The sequence below is a fragment of the Panicum virgatum genome, chromosome 7K, assembly GCF_016808335.1.
Source record: "Panicum virgatum strain AP13 chromosome 7K, P.virgatum_v5, whole genome shotgun sequence".
Lineage (NCBI taxonomy): Eukaryota > Viridiplantae > Streptophyta > Magnoliopsida > Poales > Poaceae > Panicum > Panicum virgatum.
This window is the reverse complement of record NC_053142.1, coordinates 33,025,809-33,042,182: the sequence shown is the minus strand read 5'-3', so window position 1 is coordinate 33,042,182 and position 16,374 is coordinate 33,025,809. Positions and strand designations below refer to the sequence as shown.

The 16,374-nt window shown below is 46.4% G+C and overlaps 1 protein-coding gene across 1 annotated transcript; it reads left to right on the top strand.

The window, feature by feature from the left end:
- Positions 1-8,987: 8,987 nt before the first annotated feature.
- LOC120641064 (MEIOTIC F-BOX protein MOF-like) lies at positions 8,988-11,371 on the top strand. Its single transcript, XM_039917025.1, has 4 exons — positions 8,988-9,146; positions 9,534-10,476; positions 10,657-10,809; positions 10,897-11,371. The coding sequence occupies exons 2-4, from the start codon at positions 9,553-9,555 to the stop codon at positions 11,101-11,103; spliced, it is 1,284 nt and encodes a 427-aa protein (XP_039772959.1). The 5' UTR covers positions 8,988-9,146; positions 9,534-9,552; the 3' UTR covers positions 11,104-11,371.
- Positions 11,372-16,374: the final 5,003 nt, after the last annotated feature.

Here is a 16,374-nt window from a genome sequence, read left to right as displayed (position 1 = left end):
CGGCGCGCAAAATGAACTGCGCGGCCTTGGCAGGATGTGCCGGCGCCGGAGCTCTGGCCACCAGCCAAACGCCTACCAAAACTGTTGCGCGGACAGGGCGAGTTGTGGCGCAATTCGGCCATTAACCAGGGTGACGCCTAAAGTTTTTTTTTAACTAAACATGTGACTAAAACTTTTTTTTTGAAGCAACACATGACAACTTTGTGGCGCCATTCGGCCATTAATCAGGGCCTAATGTTTTTTAACTAAACATGTGATTATAACTTTTAGATCTGTTGGGGTGTGTCTTAGGTTAACTAAGGATAAAGACCCTCTTTATGTATAAAAGAGGCTAAGTTAGAAGTCTAAAGACTTAGGGATCTTGTTATAAAATTTAGAGATGTAATATTCAGCCACACTAGCGGAATGAATATAAACTACCACATTCTAGACCTCTAGGATTTGGAGAAGAGAATTTTTGGCCATTTGTTCACCCGCTCGATCGGCTCGGATTTGGAGGAGAGAACTTTTGGCTATTTATAAACTTGCTCATTCGGCTTGCTCTCTCTCCTACTCTATCTCATCTTTCGTTTTTCGGGATTCAATCCAATAAGATCACTACTACCCTACATGTATTGAATTTTACTCCAAGTGCCTGTTTGGGGTCCCTTCCATATTCAGAATTCAAGAACATGAGAGCCTTGATGCTGCACAACTATGATCCTGATGATGATTTGCAGACATTGGGACGCTTTCTTCAGAGTTCACCTATATTGGAGAAGCTTACATTACGATGTTGAAAGGTACAATAATGTGCCTTTCTTTTACTTCCTGCAATCATATGTGATGTGACTAAATTCATTTCACTATCTTACATCTTTTATGTATGATGTGTTATGTCTATAGGATCACGAGCGAGTAGATCAGAGGGGTCCCATTCACTTTTCTTTATGTGTGTACAAGAGAGATCCTAGATCTACACGAACTGAGAGAAGGAGAAAGAACACAGAGAGTAAAAGGGAGAGACCATCACCCCCGGCACTCGAAGTCGATCCAACCATCTCGGATTCGGCGATGCAGATCCGCTCTATGGCAGCGACGAGTGGCGCAGTGAGGTCGCAGGCATGGCGGTGTAGTCATAGTCGGTGGCACCGACACTGGTGGACCAGCGTGGACGCCGGCGGCGACGAGTCTTCCCGTCGCTCCAGCGCACCCTCGCAGATCAGCCTAGGATTTGTAGATGAGAGCTGGCGGCACAGCGAACCTCGTATTGAGCGCCCCGCCTCCCACCCCTATTTATTATTGCGCTGGGCAATAGGGGCCCATCAGCAAGAGAAAGGCTGGCCGCTCCCCATCAGGGGACGTGGGGAAGTCTGAGCTGGGCTTTGCCGTTGGATTAAGCCCAGTCCGAGATCACTTCCAATATTCTCCCCCTTGATCTCTTCTTTTTCCTTTGAACTTTGTACTTTCTTTTAAAACACTCTGACTTTGCTTGTTCCATTACAGATTAGTGCATAGAGCATGTTCCATCATTACAGTTCATGAATGATAGACTCAACAGCTACCATACACATCATAGTTTTGAAAACAATTTTTAACTTTTGGGCCCTTTATTCTTCAAGAATCACATGTTTTCCCTTAAACCCATGCCGGCAATGTGTTCTCTGAACATGGTAAGTCTTTTGTGAGCGGATCCACGAACATTTTCTTTGTACTTATATGCTTAAGAGTAATTGTATGATTCTGGATTTTCTCTTTCACAACATAAAACTTTATATCAATGTATTTGGTAGCATCACTTGGTTTATTGTTGTGAGTACAAAACACTGCTGGTTCATTGTCGCAGTACATTCTGAGTAGTCTTTGAATGTTGTCTACCACTCTTAAACTGGGTATGAATTTCTTTAACCATTCAACCTGCCCCCCGAGGCCTCATAACATGCAACAAACTCGGCATACATCGTCCATGATGCAGTCGCAGTTTGTTTGGAGCTTTTCCACGATATAGCTCCCCCTGCGAGAGTGAATGCATAATCGGACGTGGACTTTCGGTCATCTATGTCTCCCGCAAAATCTGCATCTGAATACCCTTCAATCTCTAAGGAATCAGATCTTCTATACGTTAGCATGAGACCTATTGTATGCCTTACACATAACGCAAATCTTTTTTATCATAATCCAATGTGTCTATCCTGAATTACTTTGATATCTGTCAAGTATCCGGATAACAAATGCTAAGTCAGGACGTGTACACACTTAAGCATTCTGTAAGCTTCCGACAGCTGAACCATATGGAACCGCTTTAATTTGATCAATCTCATATTAGTTTATGGGACATTGAAACTTTTCAAATCTATCGCTCTAGACTATTGGAGCATGTGAAGGCTTACCCATTGAATTAGATGCAAGTTATTTATATTTTTTTGTGATTATTAGATCGACTCAAAAAGTTGATAAAATAAATTAGAATGGCATTCTATATAAACAATTTAGTAGCATGTGATCATAATTTATTAGCTGATAAAAAATAAATACTACAGTATTAGGTACTAAGTATTGACTTGCATGCTTACCTAGAATCGATAGAAAATTTGATTCTTTTTAATAATTGCTGAAAAGGTATCAGCGTGTCCGTGTGCTACTGCTAGTCTGCTACCCCCGCCGCCGCCCACTCGGCGTCTTTTTTTATTTTTGCATTTTTTTTAAAAAAAATACAGAAATATATTTTTGGTTTTAGGTTTTACAGTTCTATACCCCTACTGCCCGGCAGGAGGGCGGCAGGTGGGCGGTAGGGACCTATATGTAAATAAAAAAAATTGCGCAGAGGTTCGTGGAGGGAGCCTGCCGCCCCACAAGGGAAAGTTCAAGACACACTGGGAATGTTCAATTGTTACACCACATACTTGTAGATTGACAGGTGTAGTGGGACATCATCGTAATATCACATCAACTTTCGTGGCTAAGAAGATGTATGGGGTGATTCTTGACAAAATGGATTATGAGCCTGCATTGATAATTAGGGACATTGAACAGAATTTCCAGTATGTGATCAGCTATGCAAAGGCTTGGCGGGCTAAACAAAAAGTATTTGAGATGAGGTTTGGCACTTATGAAGCATCATATGACAACCTACCTCGTATGCTTGAAGCAATTGTGCAAAGAAATCCTGGAAGTGCTTTTGATACATACTGTGTACCGAGCTAGTCAGGGGGGCCAAGCATTCTGCTGCGAGCTTTCTTCTGTATTGCAGCATGTGTGAGGGCATTCATTTACTGCCTTCATGTTCTGTGTATTGACGGTACTTTCCTGACAATGAAATATAAGGGAACAATATTGACGGCAATCGGAATTGATTGTAACAAGCAGATAGTTCCCATCGGCTTTGCCTTTGTTGAGAATGAGAACACAGAAAGCTGGTACTGGTTTCTTGAACGTCTGAAGATTCACGTTGTTGCTGGAAGGCCTAATGTTAGCCTTATCAGTGATAGGCATGCAGGTCTATTTGCAGCTATAAGGCAACTCCAAGAAGGTAGTCAATTTTCATCTTCTATATGGCCAGATGTTGTCAATAGGTGGTGTGTGAGGCATATGGCTGCTAACTTTTATGAGCGGTTCAAGAATAAGGATCTGATGAATTTGTTCAAGCGATTGTGCACTCAGAATCAGCAGAGGAAGTTTGATGCTTTGTGGGGTATAATTGATGACATGAGTGCTGAATTGCTTAAGAGTCAGGCCTCATCATCCAGCAGGAGACGTTCTACAGATTCATTAATTGGACATGCTAAGCCATTTTCACAGTGGATTGATGGTGCGCCTAAAGAGAAGTGGTCACTTCTGTATGACACAGATGGGAGACGTTATGGGATCGAGACGACCAACCATGCTGAATGTTACAATATGGTAATGCGTCGTGTTCGTGGATTTCCTCTTGTTGGCATTGTTGAGTTCATCATGTATGGATGCATAAGGTATTTTCGGGAGCGATACACATCAGCCGCTCCCTTACTTAATGATCCAGGAGTGCATTTTTGCAGAAGGGTCAATGAGTACATGAAGAAAAAAATTGAAAAGGCTAGATTTCACTCAGTCATATCGATGGGCACAAAGGAGCAAAGATTTGAGGTATCATGCAGGGACAGGACCGGACAGGGTGTCCGCAGACAAAGGGTAATTCAAGAAGTTTTGATAACCATTGACGGGAGGGTGTTCTGCCGATGTCAGAAGCCAAAGGTGCATCACTTACCATGCTCCCATGTCATCGCGGCTTGTTCTGTATCTGGGTTAGATGCTGCGTCATATGTTTCTCAATATTTCACAAAAGAAGCCGCAACACAGACTTGGTGTCATGAGATATACGACATCAGTATTCTAGGCCCATTCACTCAAAAAAATCCACATCCAATTCTCATCCCTGATGCAGCTACGAAGCGGGGCATAGGCCGACGGCAGACACGTCGTATCCGGAACGGAATGGACGAGGCCGAGGCTGGAAAGAAGAAAAAACATTGCAACTTGTGTGGAGCGGACGGTCACACTTACAAGAAGTGCCCACAGCTTTCAGTACCCAATGCTGCTGCCGAGGCTGGAGCTTCCGGGAATCCGACGGATGGATCGGCTCCACCTACAAGAATTCGCCGCATCTAGTTGTGCATTTATTTGTGTGTACGAAATTAAGTATATTGTGTATGTATTATGCCTAAATGTCTTGTTTAACTAGTTGGCAGTGCGTATTTCTATAGAATTTGGTTGTAATGAACGTAACATTTAATGTAATATCTTATGTGGTATCTTGTTTAACGTTATATTTATATTTCGTTCATTGTATCAAATTGGTTAGCCCCAAATGCTTGGACACATGGTTTGTCGCCACCTATAGCACAAGCCACCACATAATGTGACACATAGAAGATAGCTAAATGAGTACACATCCATGATACTGAAGAAGCCAAATTATTTCAATACAATTTGCTTCACAATCTAGACCGATGAACAATATATGTTACACATTATTTCATGAAATCATCTAGGTAGTCACGCACAGGGGGAGGAACATCATCTCTTGGAGGCCATGGTTTGGGGGCATGAAGTCATCTAAGTCGTGATCCCAGTTAACAGAACTTGGTGCTGGAGGTGGTGCAGTTTGACTTGACGAACCTCTTGACTTTCCCTTTCTCTCTTTTATGGTTCTACTTTCATGTACAGGGGGGAAACATCAGGTGTTCGAGGCCTTGATTTGGGGGGCATGAAGTCATCCATATCGTCATCCCAGTTAACACAACTAGGTGCTCGAGGTGGTGCAGCACGACTTGACGAACCTCCGGTCACGTGTTCTTGCGGAGGCCGAGAACTATGACCCGAAGATCTTTTCCACCTCCTTCGTCTAGTTTGCGGCATAACTCCACCGAAGATACATACCAATTTTTTGAAATTTGGTATCGATTTGTTAATCAACTCCGTGTCCTCGGGGTAATCCTAGCATATAATTACACAAGAATTTTACTATTTCGTAAATATGGATTACAAATAACGGACGTGATTAGAACTGAATAAGAGTTACCTTAATGTGCATCTCATACACTTCTGGCCGCATCCATATCTTACAAGTAGTTTGTAAGAATCAAATAACATGTTGATGATTCGCTAGTTCACATACCCTCATGTATATCTTCCTACGTTCTAGCAGGTATTCCTTTAAATCTTGCATTGTAATACCTCGAAACAATGTCAAATATTTAAACTCAATTAATTTGGACAACACCATCTCTATCGTACCATCCGCTAATGGATCCAACTTCTTACTGATTACAAGACGTGTCATGATCTCAAGAAATATACTGGATTTTTCTTCGGTCCATGAAAATCCAACAGAATTGGAGGCAGACATTGCCTTATGCTGCAATAACAGTAAGGTACTGTCATTCTAAGTTTACTATTCTATATTTCACTATCCAAAAACTAAATCTATTCTAATTCATGATTATTTTAGAAACAAGTCTATAATAATTGAGAAATATTAGTTACCTGCGGTTCGGATCCAAAATCCGGTAGGACTTCGCCGGTGGAATTACCTCACTCACCCTCCCTCTCCCCTCTCTGGATCTCGTGGGCAGAAAATGAGGGCGCAGGGGGAAGAGGCGGAGTTTTATATTAGTGGAGGGAGCCTGCCGCCCCCCTGCCGGGCGGCAGGCCCCCTGCCGCCAACTGGTGGGGCGGCAGGCTCCCTCCACGGACCTCTGCGCAAAATTTTGTTTTATTTACATATAGGTCCCTACCGCCCACCTGCCGGGCGGTAGGCCCCTTGCCGCCCCCCTGCCGGGCGATAGGGGTATAAAACTGTAAAACCTAAAACCAAAAATATATTTCTATAAAAATTTTTTTTGAAACATGCAAAAATAAAAAAAGACGCCTCGTGCTGCACTGCTGCTCCGGGCCGGCACAGAATCTTTTTCCACCGGCGGGGATGAAAACCAAAATGGTAGTTACCCATTTCTGATGATTGTTTTCTAGTTTTTACCGACTTTTAAGGCTAAATAAAAATGAAAATAATTATCAAAAAAATGAAAACAAAAATGATAAAAAAATATGAAAATGAAAACGAAAGTGATTTGAGCATATCGTTTTCGAAAATATCGTATTTTTGCAGTATTCTGCCATATTTGACCGATAGAAATATCATATTCACATACAAGCCAGCACACTCTGCTATTTATATTTTTAGAATGTCATATCTATAATTTTAGAGAGTCATGACTCATTATCCTAACCCTAAATCACAACCTAGCGACGTGAATTCATTGGACTATGTACAGTTTTATGGATGACGAGATTAATGTCTAAAATTTTAGTATTATGAAATGAGATCCATGTCATGAATAGACTGATACTTGAACTAATATCTTAACCATTAGTATTTGTGTATGAAATATGTTAAATCATATGGTCAATGTTGTGCTTTATAGTTTGACATATTTATTATTTTGAAAATATCGTTTCGATGGTTTCGATCGTTTTCGATGTGTTCTTAATCGGTTTCTGAAATTACCGCATTACCGATGTCGTTTTCATTTTCGATAATACCGTATTGTTTCATAAAAAAATATAAAAATGAAACTCGTTTTTATTTTCGATAATACCATATCATTTCTGTTTCATAAAAAAAATAAAAGTGAAACTGGTGAAGTCTTTCACCGACCATTTCCGACCATTTTTATCCCTAGTCGGCTGGCCCTCCGTCGAAGAGCCACAGTGCCAGACTCGTTGCGTGTTGAGTTGGCGACGAGCCGCCGACGACGACAACAAGTCAACAAGCTTGGCTCTCGAGAGCGAGACGCGTGGCGCCTGCCCGACTGCCGTGCCCGGACGGTGGCGTGCGCTCGCGCTCCTCCGGCATTGTACACGGCACGCGGTTCGTCTACTTCCAGCTTGTTCGGCTCGGGTTAGGCCATTTCAAAAAAAAATCCAATAATATTTATCACATCAAATCTTCAAACATATGAAATATTAAATACAATTAAAAAACAACTGATTGCACAGTTTAATTATAAACAACGAGATGAATCTTTTAAATTCAATTAATTTATAATAAAATATTAATTGTTAAATAACAACAAAAGTACTGCAGTGCCAAAATTCAAAAAAATTCGCAAACTAAACAACCTTTAGGATCTTGTTTAGTTCGCAAAAAATTTTGGGTTTTAACACTGTAGCACTTTTATTATTATTTGACAATTAATTTTCAATTATTAATTAATTAGGCTTAAAAAATTCGTCTCGTAATAATCAGTTAGACTGTGTAATTAATTATTTTTTCAACTATATTTAATACTTCATGCATGTGTCCAGAAATTCGATGTAACCGGTATTGTTGAAATTTTTTTAGGAACTAAACAGCGTGTAAATGGTTGGGCTTACTTATAGATGGCCATTGAGGCCGCCCGGCCCGGCCTTGGCACGGGCCCGCCCTAGCCCGTTCTTTATCGGGCCGTGCCTAGCCCGGCCCAATATCCCATCGGGCGTGCCGTGCTAGCCCACGGGCTCCCCTGACGGCCCAGGCACGGGCCCGTGGGCCTGTTTCGTGCCGGGCTGGCCCGAGAAAGCCCGGCACTACAACACAAATCGGGCCGCCGGAAGCCCAAAAATTAAAAAAAAACACGCTACCGCTGGGCTGCGCTGCTGGCCGCCGCCCGCGTCTCCCGCAGTCCCGCTGCAGCGAGCGCCTGTTGTGGTGCACTGGTGCTGCCCGCCTCCCAATCTGCCGCGCACACCGGGGCCATCCGCCGCGCCTCCCGCCAGCTTCGCCCGCTGGGACGAGCAGCGGCTAGCAGCAAGGGGTCGCGAGCGGCGGCCAATGGGGAGGAGCGGGCCAAGTGGAGGCTGGCGGCGAGGGGCGCGGCGAGCCTGCGAGCGACGGCGACGGGGACAGGTGGGGCAAGCAGGGCCGGCGGCAAGGGGCGGGGCGAGCGCTGACACCGGGAGCGAGAGGGGCGGGGCGAGAGCCGCTACGCTGGCCAGTGGCGAGGGGTGGGGAGCGCCGCAAGTCGTGGCCATGGAGGAAGACAGGGGGAGGCGGCGGAGGCACTTGATCGAGAGGAGGCGGATGTGCTTTGGGGCTAGGTTTTCTTTGTTTTGTACTCCAGGGAGGTAGGGAGGGAAGAGGAGACCGGGTCCTTAACGGGCCTATTATTTTTTACCGGGCTATGCCGTGCCGCCCGGCGGCAGGAGTGGCGGCCCAGGCTCGGCACGCCCCACCGGGCCAGGCCAGCACGGGCACGGAGGCCACCGGGCCGCGCCGGACTTGGACCGGGCCAAAAAACTTGCTTTCGGGCAGGCTGTCGGACTACTGGCTGCATGGACATTTATAGGCTTACTGCGCCACTGCCTGCAATGTACTGCAACAACAACGACGTAGATGTACTAGTTTGTATTTGTCTACACTCCTTGTCTACGTGTTCGTATCGTACCAGGTTCAGGTTCAGGTTCAGGTGCGCCCCGCGTGGCACGGCGGTGGCTTTTTATCCCTGTGCTGCCCCCTCCTTTTCCCTTTGCCTCGAGGAAGAGGAAGGCGAAGGGTTCAGCAGCTTCTTCCGATTGACTCCCGCTGGCCGCGTCTCCTCCGGTCGGACTTTTGTCCGGCAAGCCTCTCCTCCAGGAAGAGGCCGTGGCACTCGGTGAGTCCCTTTCCCCTTTCGTAATGACCAAATCCCGACCTCGAATACATGCGTCCCTCACGATTCGATTCGCTCTCCAGAAACCCTGGCCTCTTAATCTTTGTATCAGATCCATCTAGCCTACTCGTGTGTCTACTGCAGCAACGCGTGCATCGGAATCGATCTGCTTGCGTCATTTCTGATCTAATAGCGCGTCTCATCTTTCAGATCGAACTAGGTTTTGTGTATTTTTTTTATGTGTAAAACAAATTGAGCTGTACAATTGGGGATTCGCGAAATGCTCCGCTGATCCTCTTTTTACAAAGCCTAGGGATCTCAAGGCGAGCCTTGAGAGATTTTTTTTAAGGGCAAAATTGTTCTTAGTATGCGCCTATTGGCCTTCTGCAGGGGAAGTGCTCCAGGCAGAATGGATATCGAGGCCAATGGAAAGCGGGCCCGTGCAAGCAGCAGCAGCAGCTTGACCGGCGGCGACCGGCTCAGCTCCCTGCCGGATTGCCTCATCCACCACATCATGTCCTTCATGAAGGCCCGGCAGGTGGTGCAGACCTGCGTGCTGTCCACCAGGTGGAAGCACCTCTGGCGTTCCGTCCCCTGCCTCGACATCGATGTGGAGGAGTTCGAGACCACAGGCTCGAACCCCCCTCGCGAAGCGTGGGGCAAGTTTGAGGACTTCACCGACCACTTGCTTATCCCTAATAATATTTCCATTGCGTTATTGGATACATTCTGTCTGCATGTTAGTGGCATGTATAAATCTTATCGGGGTCAGCACGCAACTAGATGGATCCGGCATGGCATAAAGTACAGCACTCGGGCACCTGGCATGCAGCGCCAGGGATTGAGCTCAAGCTCCTGGCACCTAAGAAAACTATACCTTTCCAACTTATATTTGGATGACAATTTCACAGAGCATGTCAGTTCAGGATGCCAAAATTTGGAGGATTTGGAGCTGAAAGGTTGCTATTGTAGAACATTTCATGAGATCAGCTCCCACTCACTGAAGAACATTATTCTGAAAGATTGCGAGTTTAGTAAACTTTCTGCAATTACATCACCGGCACTAAAGAGCTTGGTTATTGAGAGCGACGGCTATAGTAGAATTCCCTCTCTGCTAGTTATCACTGCCCCTGCTGTTGCTTATCTGCTCCTGGACGTGACAGCTTCGAACTTTTACGGTGGTGTCTCATTTGAGGAGATGCCATCTCTTGGCAAGGCCTCAATTCATCTAAGGTGTGATGAAGTAGAAAGTAAACTCAGCCAGAATCAACTCAAGCTTCTTTGCAGTGTGTCTAATGTGACAAGTTTGGTGTTGTCAGGTTTCACAACGATGGTTTGCCTTCTCTGTCTTTACTGATGTTTCTTTTTCTTTCTTATTCATCTTTGTCGTGTGTCTAATGTGACAAGTTTTGGTGTTATCAAAGTTTCCAGACAGTGTTGTGCTTTCTGTCTTCATCGGTATTTCCTTTTGCTCTTTCATCATATTCATAATGTGGTGCCTTGCATACACCAGGTGCTTGGTGAGGATCCAGTGACATTCCCGAACTTCAGGAATCTTAGGACCTTATTACTGGATAACTGTGATCTTAGTGATAACTTCAAGACATTGGAACATTTTCTGAAGAATTCACCAGATCTGGAGAAGCTAACCCTTCGCTGTTGCAAGGTATATTCTACTTTGGCCTTTTTGAGTAGGAGTATGCACGTAGCTCATTTCATTTCATTTTCTTACATTCTTTTACAATGCAAACAGTTTTCAAAAGATCTTAAGAAGAAAAAGGCCAAGTCAAAGAGGGCATCTTCTTCCCAGTGTCTCAACTTAGTGGATGTCCAGTGCAAGAATCTCAAGCATACTGAAATCATATATAGAGATGATGATGTGCGCCTGCTGGTTGAGCTATTGTTGACCATTTCAGCGAATCTGCCGAAGAACAATATAAAACTTACCAAAGTTGACTAGTATTATCTTCAGTTCAGATCTTCACGTTCTGTTTCACTGAATTTTGTATGCTTGCCCTGCTGTAATAGCCTAGCGGTACCATGTACCTTTGACCTGTTCCAAGATTTATGGGCTAAGGCTTTTGTTCTATGGACTATGGTATTGATATTTAGTCTTTTCTCTACCCATGTATCCTTTGCTTAAGACTTAAGCTGATGCTTGGCTATAGGCTTTTTGAGCCTAATGAAGCTATGTTACCAACTTCAAAACAGAACTGAAAAGTTACATATTTGCTTCTTCCTGAGTTCACATGATCAGCTTTTCTATCTCCAGCCTGTGTCCCTTCCCATATGTATGTACTGCTTCTCTGGAAAGTAAATACCAGTCTGTCGCCCTGCATTTTATACTGTTATGGGATAAATAGAGTGCTGATTTTATTAACATTTGATTCTGAAGAACCATAGCTGGCCCATTCATCAGCGAGATGGCTCTCTGAGATCCTATCACCTTCTGACTGTCTTCATTATGTGTATGCCCTACACTCTCTTCAGATACAGTGTTGTTTCTTAAAAAAAAAAGGGCGTATCCAGTGCCGTAGGCTTCCCGCACTGTGCGGGGTCTGGGACAGTGCTGTTTCTTTCTTTAGTATTAATTAATTGGCGTGCGAACATGTACTTTTGATCGCTCCTGGATAACTTAGCTCGAAGATTTTTGGTACACAGTAGCTATTCTGTATTCTGTTCTCTGCACTTGTAGCCTTGCCTTTGTGTGATGCTTCGTTCTTATGTTAAACCTTCTTATAAGAAGTTGCATGTTTCACAGCAAACTCAAAGTTGCAGGTTTGCTTCCTTTTTTATACATGTTCGTTCAAGCATAATGGAGGCATGTATGTCCTTCAGAAACTAAATCTGAGTTCACATGATCAACTTTTTGGCTTTTTGCATGTATGTTATGCTACTCTGTGCACTGTGCAGGGAAATTCCTATCTGTGACCCCCCACACTTTGAACTGATGCAAGACAAACATTGTGAAGTGTGAAGAAATTACTAACATTTGATTCTGAAGAACCATATGGGTGTTCCCTGTTCTGCGTTTGGTACGCATTGTTCACTGGTGTCATCGTCTTTATAAATCCCCTCCGGCCTTCATTATCTCCGGGATTATTAGCTCATACTGTCTTCAGTTCTTCAAGCGTACTTGATTTTGACCGTACGCTTCCCGTCCTCAACAGAGCCTTCGATCGGATGAACCACTTCCTTGGAGATGTCCCGCAGGGCGCCGGCCAGCTCGAAGATAGCGTGGTCATCCTCCAACTCGAGCTCGATCCGCTTCAGGCTCCTGCACGGGTAAGCTGCCGACGCACGCTGCTCGTTGGAGCGCTTCCTCTTGGCGCTCGCCTTCCTCTTCCTGCTCCTGGTCGTAGGAGCGCCGCAACCCGAGAACACGCCGAGCGCAGGCAGGTGCACAGCGTGAGCGTCTCCAGGGCGGGGGCGCTCCCAAGGAAGCGCCGCAGCACGTGGCAGTCGGCGCCGACGTCGCAGCCGTCGAGGAGCAAGCTCCTCAGGTTGCCGAACACGGGGAACCCCCCCGGGCTGGCCGTCGTCTAGCAGCGCCGCCGTCGAGAAGCCGAACAGCTTCAGGGTCCTCGCGCCGCGCAGGAACCTGAGGACGCCGAAGTCGCCGGCCCGGCGCATCAGCGGCGCCTCGACGACGGTTGGCATCAAGCATTGCAAGGTGATCGGCGGCGGATTGCCAAGGACGCGCAGCGACACGAGGCTGGGCGCCATGAGGACCAGCTCATCGAACTGGTACGCGGGGCTGTCGTACTCGATGGACAGCTTCTTGAGCGAGCCGGAGGCGAGCCGGCGGAACTCGTAGCGGCACTCCTGCAGCTGCATGTCTTCCAGGACCGGGAAGCCGGCGGCGAGATTGTCCGCGAAGCTTCTCGTCAGGGTCAGGCCTGCGAGGCGCATCGTCCTGAGGCGGCAGGTGAAGGTGCCGGCGGCGTAGGCGGTGGGGAAGCCCGGCCATCTTGTGTCCTCGAGGACGTCCTCGGGGTCGTCGTTGTCGCTGCGGAGGAAGAGTGCGGCGGGGCGGCGCGCGAGCCCGCGGCGGATCCACCTGTGGGCGGCGCGGAAGTCGTCGCAGGCGACGCGCAGCCGGAGCGCGTCCAGCGGCGGCGACGACGCGTCGTGCCGGAGGGACAGCCGGTCGGCGAGGTCCACGAACCTGTCCCGCAGCTCGATGGACGCCATGAGGCGCTCGTGCTCCTCCTTGCTCGCGTCGTGGAAGAACTCGCTCTGGTCGATGTCGACGCAGGGCACGGCGCGCCAGAGGGGCCTCCACCGCCGCGACAGCGCGCCCGTCCGCGTCGCCCGCAGGGAGGTCAGGCGCGACAGGATGTCCGTCAGGAGGCAGTCGGGCAGCTCGCTCAGCCGGTCGCGCCTCCGGCGGCTGGCTCGCGGGAGGCGGCGGGCGTCGTCTCCATGGCGTGGGCCGGGGGTCGTGGGAGGCGGAGTTGCGTAGCATCCAGCCAAGGCTCTGCATTTGTAAGGAGGACACGCCCCCCCCCCCCCCCCCCCCCCCCCCCGTTTCCATGAAAGGACAAGGACCGCGGCGTGACTCTGACATGCCGCGGTCGTGTCGGACTCGGACACGTTCGTCTCCGCGGCTTCGGACCGAGCGGCTATCTTCTCGGATAGTCGGATGCGTTCAAAGGGTACGCGCCATGGCGATCGACACGATCGTTGCGGCTTGTTTCGGATACGGATACCAGTTACATTTAGCTCTTTGGCTCTGATCCACAGAATAAAGCTGGGAGCTGAGTTCTTGAGTATATTTTTAGAAAAGAATTAGCTTGCAGCTATATTTATTGGTTGACTTAAATGCTTCTATGTGATTGATCTTCATATCTTGAGTGTATGTTCATTCCTTTGTGATTGAATTGGATTTTGTGATGTTCTTGATCTATGATGTCTGGCAGCGCCAAAGTTCAGTCCATTCACCAATGTAGTGGTCACCACTCACCAACATGAAGGAAACGTCCATGGCAGTCTCATGACCACAGAATTGGAAATGAGTGCAAATGCGGTCTGGTTATCACTTGATGGTGAGAATGATACACATTACTGAAATGGCACTACTAGAAAACACGCCAAAGGTCCACCCCAAAAGTACTAATATGAAGATGAACCGGTACCTATGCTAGGTGTAAGGATCGATGGATCAAGAGGGGATGAATTGAGACTTTTTCAAATTTCTAAAACAAATTAAAGCAACCTTAACCTATGCAATGCTAGTAAGGCTCAATTCACCAACCGGCTAACTAAGCACACTACACAAGCTACCAAAGATACAACAAGGTATGAAATTAAGTAAGGTAGAGCTAAGTTATCATCTCTAAGGTCAAGCACATGAATAATTGCATGAAAGTAAGTGCTTGAAAGTAAAAAGTGGGCAAGAGACAACCGGATTTTTTCCCGTGGTGTTGATGTGTTGGCACACACCCCTAATCCACGTTGTGACACTCACTAAGAGTCTTGTCACCTCCTATGTCACCGAGACGAGGGCGCTCACTAAGAGTCTCCGTTCACCATCCCGGCGTGGTGGAGTTCAAGCCACGTACAAACTTCTTCGGGCTCCCACAATCCTTGGCAAGCTCCGTAAGAAACACCTTCAATCACCAAGATCGCCTAGGTGCTGCCAATCACCAAGAGTAACAAGCTAGGGCCTTCACTTGAGCAAGAACCGATCACCAAGAACGGATGCACACAAGTTTCTCTCTACTCAAGTCCTTAGTCTTGCTTCTTGAATGATTGAATGAACAAATGTATGGAAGATGAAGCTCAAGGTGGCTCTCAACAATAGTATGAGTGTATTAATGTTGCCTGGTGTCAAGAGAGCTCAAAATGACCCATTGGAGGGGTATATATAGGAAGCTCACACGAATAGAGCCGTTGGAGAAAAGCTGCCAGAAAAGTACTTAACGCCGGTTAATCCGACGAACCTCCATTAGCCAGCGTTGGTTTAACCGATGAATGTAAACTGCCCATTTGGAAAACTAGCCGTTACAACTTGGGCAGATTAACCGACGTATCATCGGTTTAATCGGTGAGTGTAGTTGTCCACTGATCAACTGAAAAACCAACTCTCTGGACAACTGCACCGACGTTAACTCAAATCCATCGTTGGTTTAACCGGTGAGTATAACTTCTGAAATCCCTGGGAAAACCAACTCTCTGGACTAATGCACCGACGTTAATTTCAAACATCGTCGGTTTAACCGGTGTATAGACCTTGCCTCAGCTTCTGAGTCCATTACACCGACGTATTCAATTTCAATAACGTCGGTTCAACCGGGGAATGTACTTGTACAGACTCTGATAACTTCGTTTAACCGACGTATAGAAAATTTGAGGCGTCAGTTAAACCGGTGTATAGACTTTTTCTGATTTTGTCTTTTCTGATTTGAGTCTTGAATGAAATCCAAATATTCTTGAGATATAAGTTGAAAACCACTTATTTGAACTTCTTAGGAACCTGAGTGACCATAGTGTGCATCCATTTTTGATTGACCATGTCCATGCTCAAGTTACTTGGCCTTAACCCCTCTTAATAGTGCGACCTCTGCAAAACTATAAAACATATACTAATCTAAGTGTCCTTCTGAACCTTGCGACACTTAGGACTAGAAAGATCCTTAGTCTTGTTATATATTTGAGTTGAATACCGAGATCGCCTTTTTGAATAATGAAATTGAGGGGCCTCTTTAACATATGACCAAATGAGCGATAATGTTTCATTAAGCTGCACAAACTCATTAGTCACAATAATGATTGTCATTAATCACCAAAACATACCTAGAGGGCCTAGATGCTCACAATTTCCCCCCCCCCTTTTTGGCGATTGATGACAACACAAACAATAACTTAAACGAGAAAGCGAGAAAAGTAAACAGGATAGACTCAAGCAAACTCGAAAAAGAACCAAAGAGCTCAACGGCTCAAACGGAATCCATAGATATGTCTCAACACACAGCATACGCAAGAGTCAAATGTACATATCCATGAACTAACATCAAATGAGATATAAAACATCAAAGTCCTGTAACTACGAGCTCTCTCTAGCTCTACCCTCCCCCTGACTAGCTCTACCCTCCCCCTGACTCCAACTCCCCCTAACTCTCTCCCCCTTTGGCATCAAAGCACCAAAAAGGCAAGCTACGGGTCCTGCTGTTGCGGCACGGCGAGGAAGCGGTCCGGGTCGTCGTCGTCGTCGTCGTCGGACGGAGAA

Coding starts and splice junctions, on each gene's coding strand:
- LOC120641064 (XM_039917025.1), top strand. CDS start 9,553: ATGGATATCGAGGCCAATGGAAAGCGGGCCCGTGCAAGCAGCAGCAGC. Junction 10,477..10,656: donor TGTCAGGTTTCACAACGATG/GTTTGCCTTCTC, acceptor TGCATACACCAG/GTGCTTGGTGAGGATCCAGT. Junction 10,810..10,896: donor TAACCCTTCGCTGTTGCAAG/GTATATTCTACT, acceptor CAATGCAAACAG/TTTTCAAAAGATCTTAAGAA.